Consider the following 16856-nt stretch of genomic DNA (forward strand, 5'->3'; position numbering starts at 1 on the left):
CCAGCACCCCCTACATCCACCCTCAGGTGAGCAGGAAAGACCAGACACCTAATCTTGGATTCCCCCGGCTAGGCTTCATACCCTGCCTTGAATGCAATGCTCCCTGCTCCTTCCTCTTCCACCTCACTTGACCTCGTGGGGTCTGAGCAAACACCCACCGTGGGAGAGGGTTGGCAGCTCTTGGGGCAGGTGAGTCAGTCACCTGGGCGTGGTCTCCTCCAGTCCTTCTCTTCGTATGGCTTCCTCAGCTGTGGAGGGAACACGCCTTCCTTTGCCACAAGCTTCCCTTCCTGCTGTAACTAGGCTCTGGTTGCCCACTTCCACCCACCCACACTCCACAGGCTCTCCCTCCCCTCCCACCAGCTTATTTCCTTCTCCCCCTCCCTCCCCGAGAGGTCTGGGCCAGTGGGACGCTCTTGAAGCCGGGAACCCACCCACCCTGGGGTTCTGGTTGCTTTCCCTGCTCTTGTGAAACTCCCCAGTTCTGTGGGCAGAAGCGCTGGCAACACCAGCAGACAGCAAGTAGCTACAGGCCAAGGGCCCCAGTGCCCACTCCTGCCGTCAGCACTCTGCAAGCCCCAGCCCGGAGGTCTGTTTGCCTCACCCCTGTGCCAGGCATCCCTGCTCACAGCCCTGCCACCCCGAGGCAGCTGCCTAGCCTGGTGAGGTGGGCTCCACCCCAGGGGGCGTGTGGTCTCCCTTTCGTCGGACACGCTGGCTTGCAGCGGGAGAGAACACAGTGCTGCACAGTGTTCTCTTTGGGAATTCTAGAGAGCTCAAAAACTTCTCCGGGCAGAACTTTCAAGACTGGACAGGCTGGAGGAGGGGTTGTTTTGCAGGAACCAAAGAGGCAAAGTCTTTCTAAGTTGGTCAGAGTACATTGGACACCCAAGTTCCATGCCTGGAAACTTGGGCGTGGGAATGCCCCCGTGGAGAGGTCTCTCAGCATCTCCTAGCTTCCGACCCTGGGACTGGCCACACAGTGACTCTCATCCTCTTCACTCCCCACCCCAACCCCCATGCCTCAGAATCATGGGCTGTGAATGTGGGGGAGAAGAGACAGGACGTGACATTTAATGAGCAGCTGGTCTGGGTTACACGTGCATTCAGTTCTCAGGTCGGGGTTGTCACTCAGCCACCCCTCAGCCACCCCACATACACAGGCTTTCTGGAGGAAGGAAGCACAAAAGGCCGTAGAAGAGGTAATAGTGGAGCAAACTGCTTGTTTGATTAATGAGATGACCAAAGCCCAGAGAGTTCAGTTTGCCCAGAGTCCGATCACTTGCTCTGAGAACACAGACTCACTAATAATGCCCAACATTCCCACCCCTAAGATTCTTTTTCCTCCTATCTCACACATCTGCCATTTCAACAGGAAACCCAGTTTTCCGTCCATGGAGTAGGCCCCGAGTCCCCCATGGCGGGAAGCCCCCCAACCCCGTGCACCCCTCCGATCTTGTGCCTTTAGCAGCTGGAGGAGGGTTTCTCCGAGGAGCTGCAGGCCCAGCCCTCCTGAAAGCCTCCCTCGCCCGGCTCTCGCCCCACAGTCATCCTGACAGATGAGGAGGTGCAGCGGAAGCGAGAGATGATCCTGAAGCGGAAGGAGGAGGAAGCCCTGAGGGACAGTCTGCGGCCCAAGCTGTCTGAGGAGCAGCAGCAGATCATTGCCATCCTGCTGGACGCCCACCACAAGACCTACGACCCCACCTATGCCGACTTCTCCCAGTTCCGGGTGCGTCCACGAGCGGGCTGCCTGGGGAAGGATGGGCTGTGGGATGAAGAGCCACCGCTGGGGCGGGGGCACAGGAGTGGGGACGGGAGAGCCGTGGCCAGCGAGAAACGGGGGCGGGGTGGGGGTGCTGCTCTGGAATCAGGGAGGCCTCCCCCCCACCCCCGCAGACCTGCCAGGAAGCCCCTCCTGTCAGAGATCGGGGACAAGGGGGGAAAGTGAGCCCATCTCTCCCTTCCAGCCTCCAGTTCGTGGGGAAGGGGGTGGAGGAAGCCATTCCTCGAGGCCCTCCTCCGTCCAAACGCCCAGCCTCTCTGGGGACTCATCTTCGTCCTGCTCAGATAACTACACAGCCTCTCTAGGTGAGTCGATGCATGCCCCCAGGGAGCCCAGCAGTGGAAGGAGAGCCCAGAGTTTCTACGGCCCACCTGTCCTTGGCCATAGATGAGAGGGTTGCATGTGCACCGCAGTGTCCTCAGAATACTCCCCTTTGTTTATAGAAGCAAGCTAACTAGCCCAAGGGCCCATGCTGGGGAAGAGGCCAAGTTGGGCTCTGGCCAGGCAGGGTCTGTCTATAAGGTCCCCGCTCCCCACCAAGCTTCTGCTCCTGCCCTCCTCCCTGTGGGTAACCTGGTTCCTTTAACTGGTATTTTGAGCCTGGGCCTTTGTGGGGGATGGGGGGGGTTCCTGTTGGGTTGTTTTTTTTTTTTCCTGTTTTATTGAGCTATAATTGACATAGAACATTGTATTTGTTTCAGGTATGCAACATAATAATTTGATACATGTATATATTGCAAAATGATTACCACAACAACTAGAGCTACTACCCATCATCTCACACAGTCAGGTTTTTATTTTCATTGTGCTGAGTAGATCTTTCAAGATCTACTCTCTTAGCAACTTCCAAATATATAAAACAGTGTCATTAACTGCAGCCATCAGAGCCTAGAAGGTGACATTTCAGGTGAAGGGAGAGCATATGGGTCCCATTGCGGTACTTTCCCCCCACCCTAAGCTCTGCGGGGGTCACCACAGCCCCAGATGACCCGTCATCTCAAGCTCATCCCTGCTTTCCTTCTTATGGTCCTTTTCCACCTTCTTCTTGGTCCTCCTGCTCCATCCTCTCCTTCATTGCTCTGCCTCTCACTCCACCGTGCTGCCTTCTGCGTGGGTCCTGCAGGAGGGCAGGGGTCGGAAAACCCCTTCCCTCTGGGGAACTAGAACCCTCAGATATGATTGATGGATCTGGGCCCAGGTCCCAGAGAGGTGGGAGGGGTCTCAGTGTCAGCTAGATAGGAATGGCAGTGGAGACAGACGTGGTATCTGCCCACCCAGGAGTGACAAGAGGGAGGTGGTCAGGGACATTGCTGAGATTTACTGATCCTTTGAGCCCCCGTCTTGGAGGGATTCTTCCCATGTTGATTTCCTCTCCCTACTTTGCTGCTCTTTTCACTTGGTGGGCTAGTTCCATTGATGAGGATCAGTCTTCATGTTATATACTCTGCTTTTAATAATTCCATATTAGTCAATAGTTTTGATACCCTCATAGGTTAATTGATATGAGGTGCACAGCCCCACCAATGTCAAGTTCAGTACAGCATATGCTGGCTGGCTCAGTTGACATAGCCTGCGATTCTTGATCTCAGGGTCATGAATTCAAGCCCCATGTTCAGCATAGAGATTACTTAATTTACTAAATAAATAATTAAATAATAAGATTCAAACTAGTTAACATTTTTAATTTAAAAATATTAAGCAAAAGTTGGGGTGCCTGGGTGGCTCAGTGGGTTAAGCCTCTGCCTCCGGCTCAGGTCATGATTCCAGGATCCTGGGATGGGGTCCCGCATTGGGCTCTCTGCTCAGCCTGGGAGCCTTCATTCTTCTCTCTGCCTGCCTCTCTGCCTACTTGTGATCTCTGTCTGTCAAATAAATAAAATATTTTAAAATATAAAATAAAATAAAAATATTAAACAAAAGTAATACATGTTTATTGTAGGCATTCAGAAAATATCAGCTAAATTATATATATGTACACATACATAAAACAAATATATATTTTTATATATGTAAGATCTTTAGACCTACTACCCAAAGATAATCACTGTTAACACTATGATAGGTCTCTTTTCCATCTTTTTTTCTTTTTTTTTTTAAAGTTATTTATTTATTTTTTTTTATTGGACAGACAGAGATCACAAGTAGGCAGAGAAGCAGGCAGGGCTGGTGGGGAAGCAGGCTCCCTGCTGAGCAAAGAACCTGATGCAGTACTCAATCCCAGGACCTGGGATCATGATCTGAGGCAAAGGCAGAGGCTTTAACCCACTGAGCCACCCAGGCACCCCGATTTTCTTTAAATGCATATGTATATTTCCAAGTAAAATTATGCTATACACAATTTAGGAACTTGCTTTTTTCTTTTAATAGTGCATTATATCGTTTTTCATGTCATCAGTATACCTCTGTATTATATGCTTAGAAACTGATTGGTATTCTAGGTTATGAATGTATAAGAACATATCTAATCTAGATTGGGTCCCAGTTTTTTATTAAGTTAACAGTATGCTTGTACTAAATACTTGCACTTGTTCCAGATGTTTTTTCCCTTAGGATGAATTTATGGAAGTGGGATTACTGATCAAAGAATATACATAATCATAGGCTTCTGACCCCTACTATCAAATAGCTTTCTAGATTACTTGCACAAATGTAGGCTTCCTTTAGCACCCCATGGCCCAAGGGTTGCCTAATTCCTTGACATTGGCATCCACATTTAAACATATTTGTTTCTAGTATATAGGTGAAAAGTCTAGATGTTCTACTCTATAGTTCTTTGATCACTAGTGAGGCCAATCCTCGTTTTCTATAAGTTCATTGACTCCAAATTTGAGGTCATTAGAAACCACACATGGTCTGTAAAATCATGGCTTGAGGAAATCTCATTTCTTGGAATATCTCTGATCTTTGATTTTACTGCCTTTCTCTGCTTGAAAGAAAAGCCAGGGGAGTCCTAGAGGAAAGCCTGGGCTGAAGATTGACCTTGGAGAGAGGCGGTCACTATGGCATTTCTGGCTAGCCCTGCAGATAGGGCAGGGGAGGTCCTCACGGGGCCAAGCAGGAAGGTATCTGGCACAAGCATCCTGAAGTAGTTCTTTCTCTCTCCTCATCCTTCCCCAGATGTGATGGAGCCAACCAGCTTTTCCAATCTGGGTCTGAGGGAAGAAGACTCAGATGACTCTTCTCTGACCCTTGACCTGTCCCAGCTCTCCATGCTGCCCCATCTGGCTGACCTGGTCAGTTACAGCATCCAAAAGGTCATCGGCTTTGCCAAGATGATTCCAGGGTTCAGGTAAGAAGAGTCAGACTCCTAGACTGAGCTAGAAGAAGGCCTGGAGATTGCTAGTCCACTGCTTCCCAAAATGGAGACCCAGACCCTATCCCAGTCTTCCCACATCAGAATCTCTGGGAAGTACAGCCCATCCAGCATTACCCAGCAGGCCAGTGCTGGAGAGCCATCCGTCCCTGGCAGATTTCAGGATGACAGAAGAGAAGCCCAGAGAGGTTCAGTGGCTAGCCAGGATCATTTGCTAGTGCTGGAGCCAGTATGTGTCAGAGCCAAGGTCCAGAATTCCAAGTTCACTGCCATGTGCACTCCAGCGGGCTTGGGTCTAATCCTCATGTCAGCCTTCAAATTAGACCTCCATTAGCCCTCCACACCCAAATCTGAAACCAAAATGCAGTGACAGAGAGGAGAAAGGCGACTTGTGAAATAATTTAGGGATCCCACAGGGAGACAGTTTTCCTGGCACACACAACCTGGGCCTCCTTCACCCAAATTTCTGTGAAAAGGCCTTTTCCTAACCGTACTGAGACCCTTGCCAAAACAGATAGATGTAAGGGGTGCTGCTGGAGTAAAGATCCTCTGTTAGGGAGTCACTGATACAAATTTCACTCAACTGTTCTATTGTTTTGGTAATAATGGCTCACATACGTATATTTAAATAGCTGTGCAGTGTTAAGGATTCTTTTTTTAATTTTTTTTTAAGATTTTATTTATTTATTTGACAGACAGAGATCACAAGTAGGCAGAGAGGCAGGCAGAGAGAGAGAGGAGGAAGCAGGCTCCCCGCCAAGCAGAGAGCCCGACACAGGGCTCGATCCCAGGACCCTGGGACCATGACGTGAGCCGAAGGCAGAGGCTTTAACACACTGAGCCACCCAGGCGCCCCTGTGTCAAGGATTCTTAAAGGAAGAAAGTGTAGATGCTTTTAGTAGAATGTTGGGAGGTAGTTAAAGCTATATTGACAAATTATTTATATCATTTGAAGCACTGCCACACAATACATATACAATGTGATTGAGAAAGGGAAAGAAAGAAATCACTGGCACTAACTGTTGGCATCCGCTCAAGGAGCGATATCTGCGGTTGCCAGCAGAAGGGACTTCCGAGTGCTTTCTAAATGCCGATGATCAGATTCAGTGCTGGAATTCTGGGAGCCCCAAATTATGGGACATGGGCCAGCTCTGAGAGGGAGCTAACATGATGGGCTATTTATTGTGTGGTGAATCTCTCTACCACACAAGGAAGCCGTGCGTCGGTCACTGTCTCCATGACTGCATTGACAGCTAGGTGGCGATAATTCAGAGCGCCCAGTCCAGTTCCTCCCAGCTGGTGCCTGCCCTGAGACAGCCAGCTCTGTGTGATTTTCTGCCTCTCAGCAACTCAGATACCCGGGGCTCTCCTGTGCTCTTCCCCGGGGAATTCATGTGAAAATTGGAAAGAAGAGAAAAACAAAAAACTTGCTTACTGCATCGAGACACCTTTGGGACACCCCCTCTGAGTTGCACATTTTGGTGGCAGAAAGAACAAGGGCTGCTGTGTGGCATCCAGCAGGAACAGAGCTACCGAGTGTCACCTGTGAGCTCAGTGTCATGCTGGGCCTGGGACTTACCCTCCAGAGCCTTTCCTTGGAACTGACGACACGTTCTGCTTCGCACAAGTTCCAGCTCCCTCCCACACTTTTCAAGCTAGTGTTTGCAAACGCAGTCTGCTCCAAGGACTTGTTTTGTGTAAACAGCCAGAGAGAAAAACACTTCAAGGTGTTGACGGGATACCAGCAGGCCAGCTTCTCTCCTAGTTCCTGAGAGCAGTCCTCATCTGTGCAGGGCTCGTCTTTCCTAGCCTGGTGGGGAGCTCTGTCCAGATGCTCGGGTTTGCGGATTCTAAGTACTGACTGGGATGGCACACATGGCAACACTGTCCTTAAAAAAGCCGTTCATTTAACCAGATGACCTTGATGCAACACACCCTCCCCCGCCCTGAAGTAAGTAACCCAAACCCTCATATTTCCCCCATGCCCTTGGTCCTCATCCCTTACCCTGGCCACATATACTCTGACACAAATAGCATGACCCAGCCCTTGGTGTCTGTCTCCAAGGATGAGTTGTAGTCTGGCCCCTTCATTCCCTATCCAGTCTCATTGTCCCCAGTTCCCTAGTCTGGCCGCACAGTCATGGCCGACATGAGATACGTAGGAGCAGACACTGAATCCATCCAGGTACTGATCCCAGATGGGTTACAGAGACCCTGCACGTGCTTGGGCTGCCTTCTCTGTCTTCGGCATGACTTAAGAAATCTCAGAATGGAAGGTGTCCTAGTGAAAATGGCGCAGGCCTGGCCAAGAGCTCTGGGGTCAGGAGGACGTGGATGTGGATACTCTCTGTGATTAGACAGAGGGGACACCCAGCCTGGACCGAGGCCAGAACCAGGCTCTGGTGGGCGGCAGGTGGGGCCAGCCCCGTAGCCCTCCAGCTCTGGGGGTTTCTGTGTTTAGGGATTCTATTTTTCCAAGAAGTGGAAAAATAGTGGCTGAGTCCCTGGTTGCTTTGATCCTGCTGCCTGTAGGCAGGGGTGGAGGGTGTGGGAAGGGCAGGATGAGACTTCTGCGTGGGTGAACGCGAGGTGGGGGGGTGATGGAGGGTGCAGGCATGGGACCAAAGTGGGGCGGGACTGAATAGGCCGTGCTGGGTGTGAACTGCACACTGTGTGCCTTGGCCCCACTCCTGCTTCCCACCTGCCCTCCCTCAGCCTCTCTGTCTGCACCCCACAAATCTCCCACCCTTAGTGCTTCAAAAGAAAGCCCTGGAGTTGGGGCACCTGCATGGTTCTGTCAGTTGAGCATCTGCCTTCTGCTCAGGTCATGGTTCCAGGGTCTTGGAATCGAGTCCCATGTAGGGCTCTCTGCTCGGCTGGGAGCCTGCTTCTCCCTCTACCTCTGAGCTTCCCCCTGCTTGTTCTCTCTCTCTCTGTCAAGTAGATAAATAAAATCTTAAAGAAAGAAAGAGAGAGGGGCGCCTGGGTGGCTCAGTGGATTAAGCCGCTGCCTTCGGCTCAGGTCATGATCTCGGAGTCCTGGGATCGAGCCCCGCATCGGGCTCTCTGCTCAGCAGGGAGCCTGCTTCCCCCTCTGTCTCTGCCTGCCTCTCTGCCTACTTGTGATCTCTCTCTGTCAAATAAAATAAATAAAATCTTTTAAAAAAAAAAAAAAAAAGAAAGAAAGAGAGAAGGAAGGAAAGAAAGAGAGGAAGGAAGGAAGGAAGACAGGCCTAGAGGAAGTGAAATCAGGTGCAGCATCCAAATGGCCAGGAGCCATCTTGGACCTGAGAAAAAAAGGACATACAGGTTTCACTGCCAAGAGAGGTGTTAAGAGGGACCAGACCAAATGAGCTGGAGCCCAGCCCTCTGGGCGAAAGACCTTTGACCCCACCGCTGTTTCTATTCACCTGCTCTTTCCTTAGGCCATAGTGTGGCCCTCCTCCCACGTCCCCTCCTGTCTTCACTTGGTCATCTATGTAACAAACAGCTTTCTTCCCTAAACTGTGAAGGATTCCCGTTGACTATGTAGCAGTTCCTGACCTCCAGGGCTCAGGGTCTGATGGAAGAGATAGACATTGAGACAATTGCGGTGAAGAGATAAGAATCAAGAGAGGCCTGCGGGAGGGACCCTGGGAAGCAGGCAAGGAGGGACCCGCTCTGCCTGGGGGTGGGGACGACCAGATAGACAGACACACATATCCAGAGCACCTCACAGGTGCCCAGAAGCAGCTGGCCACGAGTGTGAAAACTCATCAGGGACTATAAATATGACACAGGTCCCCAGAGGAGGCACAGAGCCAGACCTAGCGCCTGTGAGCAGGAAGGAGCTCTCTTAGCAGGAAGGATTTCTCCTTCATTTCCACCTCTCCCCCTCCCCCCCATCGGCCACCATCCCCTCTTCTGGCTGTGACTTGCACTTAGAAAGTCCCTGGGTTTCTGGCTATCATCTGATGTCGTTCTAGGTTTGCTTTCATAGAAGCCATGTGCTGGGATCACAATAGGCAAGATGCCCCTGGAATCTCTCCTGCAAGCTTTTTTTCACTTCTGGCCTTCCATTTCGAAAGGGACATTGAACAAAACATACAAAGAAATGCCTCGCAGAATTATTTACCATGGCGCAAGTTAGAAGCAACCAAAATATCCAAAAATAGGTGGATGGGAGACTGATTAAATAACTTTGCAGTATGTTGATAAGATGTAATTTTAAGTAACTCGCTATGGACTGGGCTGAAGAAATGTTCATGACGTAGGAAGCAGAACATGAATACCAGGAACTCAAGTATGTTTTAAAAAGAGAGATTTGCGGGGCGCCTGGGTGGCTCAGTCGTCTGGGCATCTGAGTCGGTTTCTGCTCAGGTCATGATCTCGTCGGTCCTGATATCCAGCCCCAAGATGTCTCCACTCAGCAGGGGGTCTGCTTGAGGATTCTCTTCTGCCTGTCCCCCAACTCACGCACTTGTGTGCACAGGTGCATGCTCTCTTTCTCCTTCTCTCTCTCACAAATAAATAAAAAAGAGAAAGAGAGAAATATGTGTTTAAAAAAAGATAGGAAGGAAATACACCAAAATGGTCATTGTGGTTATGAACAATTTTTATTTGCTTTTATATTGTTCTATATTTTGTGAAGATTTCATAATTATCATCTTTTATTGTATAATGAGTTAAAACCAAAATGAGGCATTAGTTTTTATTTTTATTTGGCAGAGACACAGCAAGAGAGGGAACACAAGCAGAGGGAGTAGGAGAGGGAGAAGCAGGCTTCCCGCGGAGCGGGGAGCCCGATGTGGGGCTTCATCCCAGGACCACGGGATCATGACCTGAGCCGAAGGCAGACACTTAATGACTGAGCCACCCAGGTGCCCCTAGTTTTTATTTTTAAAATGTATATGACCATCAAGAGAAAATTGACAAAGGCGGTGAGATGTCTAGACACTGTGTCTTTGGAACTGTCTTGGAGAAGACACAGGGGCGCGTGGTAACTTTCTTTAAATGGTTAAAAGACCCCCCCATGGCTAGTGGAGAAGTCTGGTTCTGTGTTCCTTGAGAGGACAGAACTACACGCAGTGGGTATAGCTCAATAGAAGAAGCTATTAACCTAGGAGTTAACAACCTCCTGGCTATCTCCAGAGACTTCCAAGTACCCTGGCCCTGGAAGGATCCTGCATCTGCAAGGAATGCTGAAGGAAAGGGGTCACGTAGCCTCTAAGGGGGAGGGGCTTCCAACTCCAGCATTTGGAGACTGTTTTCAGTGCAGACCCTTTGCCGCCATCCTAACCATCATCCATCACCCGTGGATACAGAACTCTCGCCCATCAACACCTGTTTCTCACCTCTCACCCAAGTGCAGTCCCAGAGAGGATGGCAGCCCTCTCCAAGTGGAATATCCAGGTGGAAATGTACAGTCAGGAAGAGAAAAGGAGGGAAAACTGGAAGCAAGTTAATCCGTGGGTGCTGCTTTTTCCCTGTCATTGTTCAGGCAAGCCCAGCTCGTGACTCAGAATAGTGGAACCAGTCATTGGCCTTGCACAGATTTATTGACCTTGTTGTGCTCAGGGATCTATAGTCATTGTGCAGGCAATGCTGAGATAGTTGGGAATGAATGCCGGCCCTCAAGTAGCTTGCCTACTGGCTCTGAACGCAGAGCCACAGACAAGCGTGTAAGGGGCAGAGCTGAAGGGGGAAGGGTACAGAAGATGTGCAAGCGGCAGGCCATGAAAAAATGGTTCTAATCCTACCGAAAGTAACTGGGGGGGGTCGGGGGCTCCGAGGGAGACCTCACCAGGTTCAGAGTCAGGAAGATGAGGTGCAGCAGAAGAAGCAAGGTGTTCTTGGCTGGGGCTGGCGTAAGAACGCCTGACATTGAACATGGAGTGGTGTGAAGTTTCTAGAATGGAAGGTGGGTGGAGTTTGCGAAGGGAAGAGGGCTGGAAAGACAGGTTGGAGCCAAGGGATGGAGTATGGGCTTGACCCTCATGGGGTTGAGAGTCCGTGAGGGTTTCCAAGCATGGGCGATATCTTGCTGCCACAGCTATAAGCATCGTGGAGGAGAGACCCGAGAGAGACTTGGTTCCAGAGTTCTAATCAGAGGCAACTGAGAAAGATGACAGAGCTCTAACCAGCACAGTCCTGATGGTACTGGGAAGGAGGTCAAGGGCTCAAGAGACGTCCTGGAGACAGAGTTGGCCGAGGGTTACTTCTGGGAAGGACCAGAGGACAGGATGGAAGAACAAGAAGGCATGGGAGGTGTTGAAGATGACTGGGCCATACCTCTCCCTGACCTCCATGTTCCCTCTGTAACCCTGAGCATGTGTCCCCAGGCTCTTCTTCCTGCCCCTAATAGCCCTGGCCACGTAGGCCTGGGGACACTGGTGAGTCCCTGGGTTATCCCTGCCTTAGTAACTGAGCTCCTTTTCTTCCAGCCGTGGTACACAATCACAGCCTGACATGTTCTCCCTCAGGGAAACAGTTTTTTTCCCTTCCGATCAGAACCCCAGCCCTTCAGTGAAGGACCCAGGGCACACGCTGGTCACCTGGCAGGTGTCTGGAATAGCATGCTGATTTGCGTAATCGGAAGTTCTTGACCAGTAACCTGACTCCTCCCTGCCCTCCCCGACAGAGACCTCACTTCTGACGACCAGATTGTGCTGCTGAAGTCAAGTGCCATCGAGGTCATCATGCTGCGCTCCAACCAGTCCTTCATCATGGACGACATGTCCTGGACCTGTGGCAGCCCCGACTACAAGTACCGCATCAGCGATGTGGCCAAAGGTACCTTCGGGCCCCACCTCCTCCCTCTCCAGCTCTCAGACTCTGGTCCCCCCCCCCACCTTCCTGGGGTCACGGGCCCCGGTCAGGCGCATCGGAGAGGGCAACAGGGAGAGAAGGGTGAGAAGCGGGGCCCCATCAGGGTCGGGGGTGGGGCGTGGTGGTTTGGGTAGGCGGCTCCCCAGTTCCACCCGCAGCATCTGGCCATCTCTCTTACAGCCGGACACAGCCTGGAGCTGATTGAGCCCCTCATCAAGTTCCAGGTAGGGCTGAAGAAGCTGAACTTGCACGAGGAGGAGCATGTCCTGCTCATGGCCATCTGCATTGTCTCCCCAGGTATGGGGCCTCACAGTCGGGAACTCAGGGACGGGAGAAAGGGTCCAGCAAGGGGAGGAGGAAGCAAAAGGAGAGACAAGAGACACCCATTTGGCTTTGTTTGCACAGCCCATGTGATATGTGTATGCCGAGAGGTCCTTCCCTGCCTTTGGCCCTGAGACCATAGGTGTTTCAGAGGTGGGACTCTGAGGAACCAGATGAATGGGGTTTGTCAGGCCCTAGACAGGTCTGGATGTCCCCAGTACTCAGGTTCTGCTCTTATTTGAACTGGACTGAACTTTGCTGATACTTGAGATCACCTGTGAGGTAGGGTAGAAAAACTTGGGGCTTATACAGGCTTCTGCCTCGAAAGCTTACCTGATGGGTTTTGGAGGCTGTGCTGTGACCCTGAGCTTTTCTGTCTATTGGGGTGGGGAGAGAGAGAGGCTAGGAGGGAGGTTATTGGGGTCCTGGTATGTTTTGTGGTACTGGTGGATGATTGTCGTACTGGTGAAGAGGCCTAAGGGGAATAGCGCTGTCTCCACCTATGATGAGGGAACCAGCAAATGGCCTCTGATCAGGGATGGGCTGGGGACCCATGGAAGGAACATGGGCTCCCCATCCCCTGCCCAGCCAGCACTCACTCATTCCTTCTTTCCTGCACTCAGCCATGATTTACTGAGCACCTGCGAGGTATCAGGCACTGTGCTGGGCATTGAGATTCAGCCGCAAACAGGACACAGACTTCTCTTCCATGAAGCATAGGAGGAGACATTAAACAATTACTCTTTAATGACTCATTCTCATGTGATGAAAGTTTGAAAACTAAACACATGTCTGATACTACAGCAGGGTATAATAGAGGAGAGAACTTGATGCAGTCTGCGGAATGGAGGTAGGGGTGATGGGGAATGGTCCTTTTGAGGAAGATCTTGGAAGCTATTGCCTGAAGGGTCAGCTAAATTCCAGACAGAGGGAAGACCAATGTGAAGCCTGGAGGCCAGAGGGCACGGCACATCAGATTAACTGCTGGAAACATGGAGCCTAGAGATGGAGGGAAAGAGTTGAGCTGGAGACCGGGCCTGATGCGACCTGGGACCCTTGACCCAAAATGCAAGGGGAAATGGTTGAGAGGCTTTAAGGGGGACTGTGGTGTCCCAGGTCAGCAGCCATACAGGGGATGACCTGAGAGGATGTTGAGGTTGAGTGTCTGGGGGTAGAGGTCCTAGGGAGATGGATTACAAAGGGACCTGGCTCAGAGCTCCTGTGCCCTCTCCTCCCACCTCCCTGTGCTCACAGACCGTCCCGGGGTGCAGGATGCTGCCCTGGTGGAGGCCATCCAGGACCGCCTGTCCAACACACTGCAGACCTACATCCGCTGCCGCCACCCGCCGCCGGGCAGCCACCTGCTCTATGCCAAGATGATCCAGAAGCTGGCCGACCTGCGTAGCCTCAATGAGGAGCACTCCAAGCAGTACCGCTGCCTGTCCTTCCAGCCCGAGTGCAGCATGAAGCTCACGCCCCTCGTGCTGGAGGTGTTTGGCAATGAGATCTCCTGACTAGGGTAGCCTGCTGGGGCTCCTGGGTGGGGCTGCTCCTCTGGGGCCTTGTGCCCTGGCCTGGGGCGTGCTACTGCCCGGCACACCTTCCTACTCCCTCCGGAGTTCAGCCCCTCCTCTCCCACTTCCCCTGCCACCCAACCCAGCCTGTCTCCTGTCCGACCTAACACCAGGGCTTCCTTTCCTGCCAGCTGCAGGCTGCCCCCAGTCCCGTGAGACCTCAGTGAGGAGTTGCTGTTTGTTTGATAAAGCAACTCAAGTAGGGGAGCGGGGACAGATGTTAAGGGTGGGGCTTTGCCCAGGAATGGCCCTACGGATCCAAAATCGCTGCTGGTGGATGCTGAGGGGAACAGTGAGGCAGGAGAAACACACCCATTCCTCAGGGACAGAGTTACCTGTACCTCCCCCGACTCCAGGCCTGAATGTCTAGAGCCAAGTGGGGATCTCCTTCCCCCTGCCTCCCCCACAATGAATAACTAGACACAAACCCTCTCCCACCCTCCAACCCTGTCCCGTCCTGCTGCCCATCTGCGCTGTTTTGTCCCAGGGCAGTGTGCCATGATGGAGCCTTCTCCCCCTTGCTTCTCAGCCCTGGCCTGTCTAGGATACTCACTGCCAAGGATGGCCAAAAACAAGGTGACAAAGGTCACAACTCCCCCCTCACCCACCTCTGCTGGCCAAAGAGCCCTCCCCTAACATGTCAGTGCCCACTTCATCCCGTTGCTATGGTAACATTCTTCCCAGAAGTTGCTCCTGGTGGGCCTTCTCCACATGGCAGGGACCACTAGCCCAGACCCCACCCGCTGAGAAGCCCAAGGAGGGGCGAGAGCAGGGCCCAGGAATTGAGGGACAGGCAAACCCAGCCTTACAGAAGAGTGGTAGATGGTGGCCACGGCTGTCCCTGTCTCCAAGCCCATGGCTCCTTGCCCTGGATCTAAGAGGTTGGTGGAGACCAGAGCTCTCCTTCCAATGATCTACGTGGCAAGAGTGAGTTGCCCCCAGGTTGCAAAGAAATGCCCAACAGCATCTTCATCCTCCCCCTGCCAGTCTCTTACCTCCTGTTCAGGAAGGAGAACCAGTGGCCATGGGTGCTGGTGGGGCCTCACCCTAGGATGGTCGAGGGTGATCCTGAGATGGGCATATTCTCCCAACTCTGCCGCTGTCTGAAGAAGTAGTGCCACTCTGCTTACCCGTGGTGCCAGCTCTTTTCCACCTGGCAAGGAGGGATGGAAGAGAAAAACCTCAGACCCCCACAGGCCCCCCATGCCCTCCCAGGGGGCCCATCTAGGTGTAGTTCCGAGACTGCTGTCCCCCTGAGACCGGGAGCTAGTGCTCCAACACCTCACTGTGGGTGGTGGGAGAGCAGTCTGGCCTCGGATGGCTAGGCCAAGGGAGCATCTAGGGTGGGGTCATGTAGGGTTGCCCTTCGTATTCTCACTCCAGCACCCCGAATCCAGAAGGGATGGGGGCCACTGACCTTGAAACTCCATTTATTTTCCCTTCTATAGCTGGCCCAACCAGGGAGGTGGGAACACTCACTCTGTTTCCTCTGGGGTGGGGTCCCTGGGTGAGTGAGATGTAGGTGTGTGGGACTGCTGCGGAGGGGCCCCCTCAGGAGTCGGAGAGGGTCCCTCAGATTGTTGCTTGAGTGTGGGGAATGCGGCTACATCCGGTGCCTCTCTGGGGAGGAGTTCCTGTCAGCCTCTATGCTCCTGCACTGCTCCCAGAAAGCCCCCGGGGAGCAGGGAGACTTCCATGGGGAGCACTGTCTGTGTCCACCGGGCCCGGGCTCCTTCTGGTGGGGAAACCTCTGACAGCCACGTTTCTCATGGCCCAGGGCCTCCAATGTGGCCGAGGCCAATATTTATTAGCCAGGAGTTGTTTTCAGAATCAGATTCCATCTTGCACCATATTCCAATGTAGCAGGGAGTCCTTTCCTACGACGGATGAAGAGAGATTTATGGGGGGGAAACTTCCATTGTAAACAAATTCTATACATCAGCTGTTGTGATTATCCTCGCTGTTATTTCACAAATGAGGTAGAGGCCCTTGTTGGATTTTGGCTGCAGAAGACATTGGTCTGACATGCTAGTCGGTGGGCAAAAAGGCTGAAAAATCACCGCACTAGTTCACCTCCCTTGCTAAAGAAAACCTGACTCTTGGAGGAGGGTATGGTCCCCAAGCTCAGACACCTACTTAGAAAGAGCTCCAGGGGGACACCTGGCTCAGTGGGTTAAGCCTTTGCCTTTGGCTCAGGTCATGATCTCGGGGTCCTGGGATCGAGCCCCAAGATTGGGCTCTCTGCTCAGCGGGGAGGCTGCTTCCCCCGCCATCTCTGCCTGCCTCTCTGCCTACTTGTGATCTCTGTCTGTCAAATAAATAAATAAAATCTTTTTAAAAATAAATAAATAAAAGGAAGGAAGGAAAGAGGGTTCCAGGGATGGGCCTGGTCTGGGGACTCCCCGCCTAGTGGTCTATTGGCTACTCCACACTTGAGCTCAGACCCCATTTCGCCCCCTCCCCCAAAGATGGCCCTAGTCCTCTAGAAGAGGGTCTGGATTTTCGACAGCAAATCTAGATCCTGGACCCCTGTGTTCCTTCCCTGAGTTGTCACCCTGCTGACCCATCAGGAGGGGGAGGGACACCTCAGCCTGTGTCTCAATGTGAATCAGACCCCCCTTCCAATGTGGCCCAATGGGGTCTCTGCCTCAGCTCTGTATAATGCTGTTGCCTTATCAATAAAATGCATTTGTCTTTGTAATGTTTCTACCTTCCCAGTTCTCCCTCTGGCCCTGCCTCCTCTAAGGTACCAGACTGGAACCCTGGAAACTACCAGCTCCTCAGCCGTGGGGCCCAGAACACCAGCTCACCACCGAAGGGATGTCTGGGAGTCGGGGAGGAAAAGACAGGAGTAAAAGTGAGGTTTCACAGGACTGAAGTGGGAAAAAATATTATCTATTCTCTTTTAGAATGAGAGAATGAGGCTGGACATTTAGAAGTCTAAAATGGTTAAAACCGGGACGCCTGGGTGGCTCAGTTGGTTAGGCAGCTGCCTTCGGCTCAGGTCATGATCCCAGGGTCCTGGGATCGAGTCCCACATCGGGCTCCTTGCCCT

The 16856-nt window shown here is 52.1% G+C and overlaps 1 protein-coding gene across 1 annotated transcript in view; it reads left to right on the forward strand.

The window, feature by feature from the left end:
• Nucleotides 1-16506, forward strand: part of VDR (vitamin D receptor) — a 56321-nt gene extending 39815 nt beyond the window's left edge. Inside the window, exons 4-9 of the mRNA XM_059185541.1 lie at nucleotides 1548-1732; nucleotides 1971-2091; nucleotides 4904-5075; nucleotides 11719-11870; nucleotides 12087-12203; nucleotides 13482-16506. Coding sequence (XP_059041524.1) covers nucleotides 1548-1732; nucleotides 1971-2091; nucleotides 4904-5075; nucleotides 11719-11870; nucleotides 12087-12203; nucleotides 13482-13741 — 1007 coding nt within the window. The 3' untranslated portion in view covers nucleotides 13742-16506. The remainder of the gene's footprint in view (nucleotides 1-1547; nucleotides 1733-1970; nucleotides 2092-4903; nucleotides 5076-11718; nucleotides 11871-12086; nucleotides 12204-13481) is intronic.
• Nucleotides 16507-16856: the final 350 nt, after the last annotated feature.

The sequence above is a fragment of the Mustela lutreola genome, chromosome 8 (genome assembly GCF_030435805.1).
Source record: "Mustela lutreola isolate mMusLut2 chromosome 8, mMusLut2.pri, whole genome shotgun sequence".
In the NCBI taxonomy this organism is placed as follows: Eukaryota; Metazoa; Chordata; class Mammalia; order Carnivora; family Mustelidae; genus Mustela; species Mustela lutreola.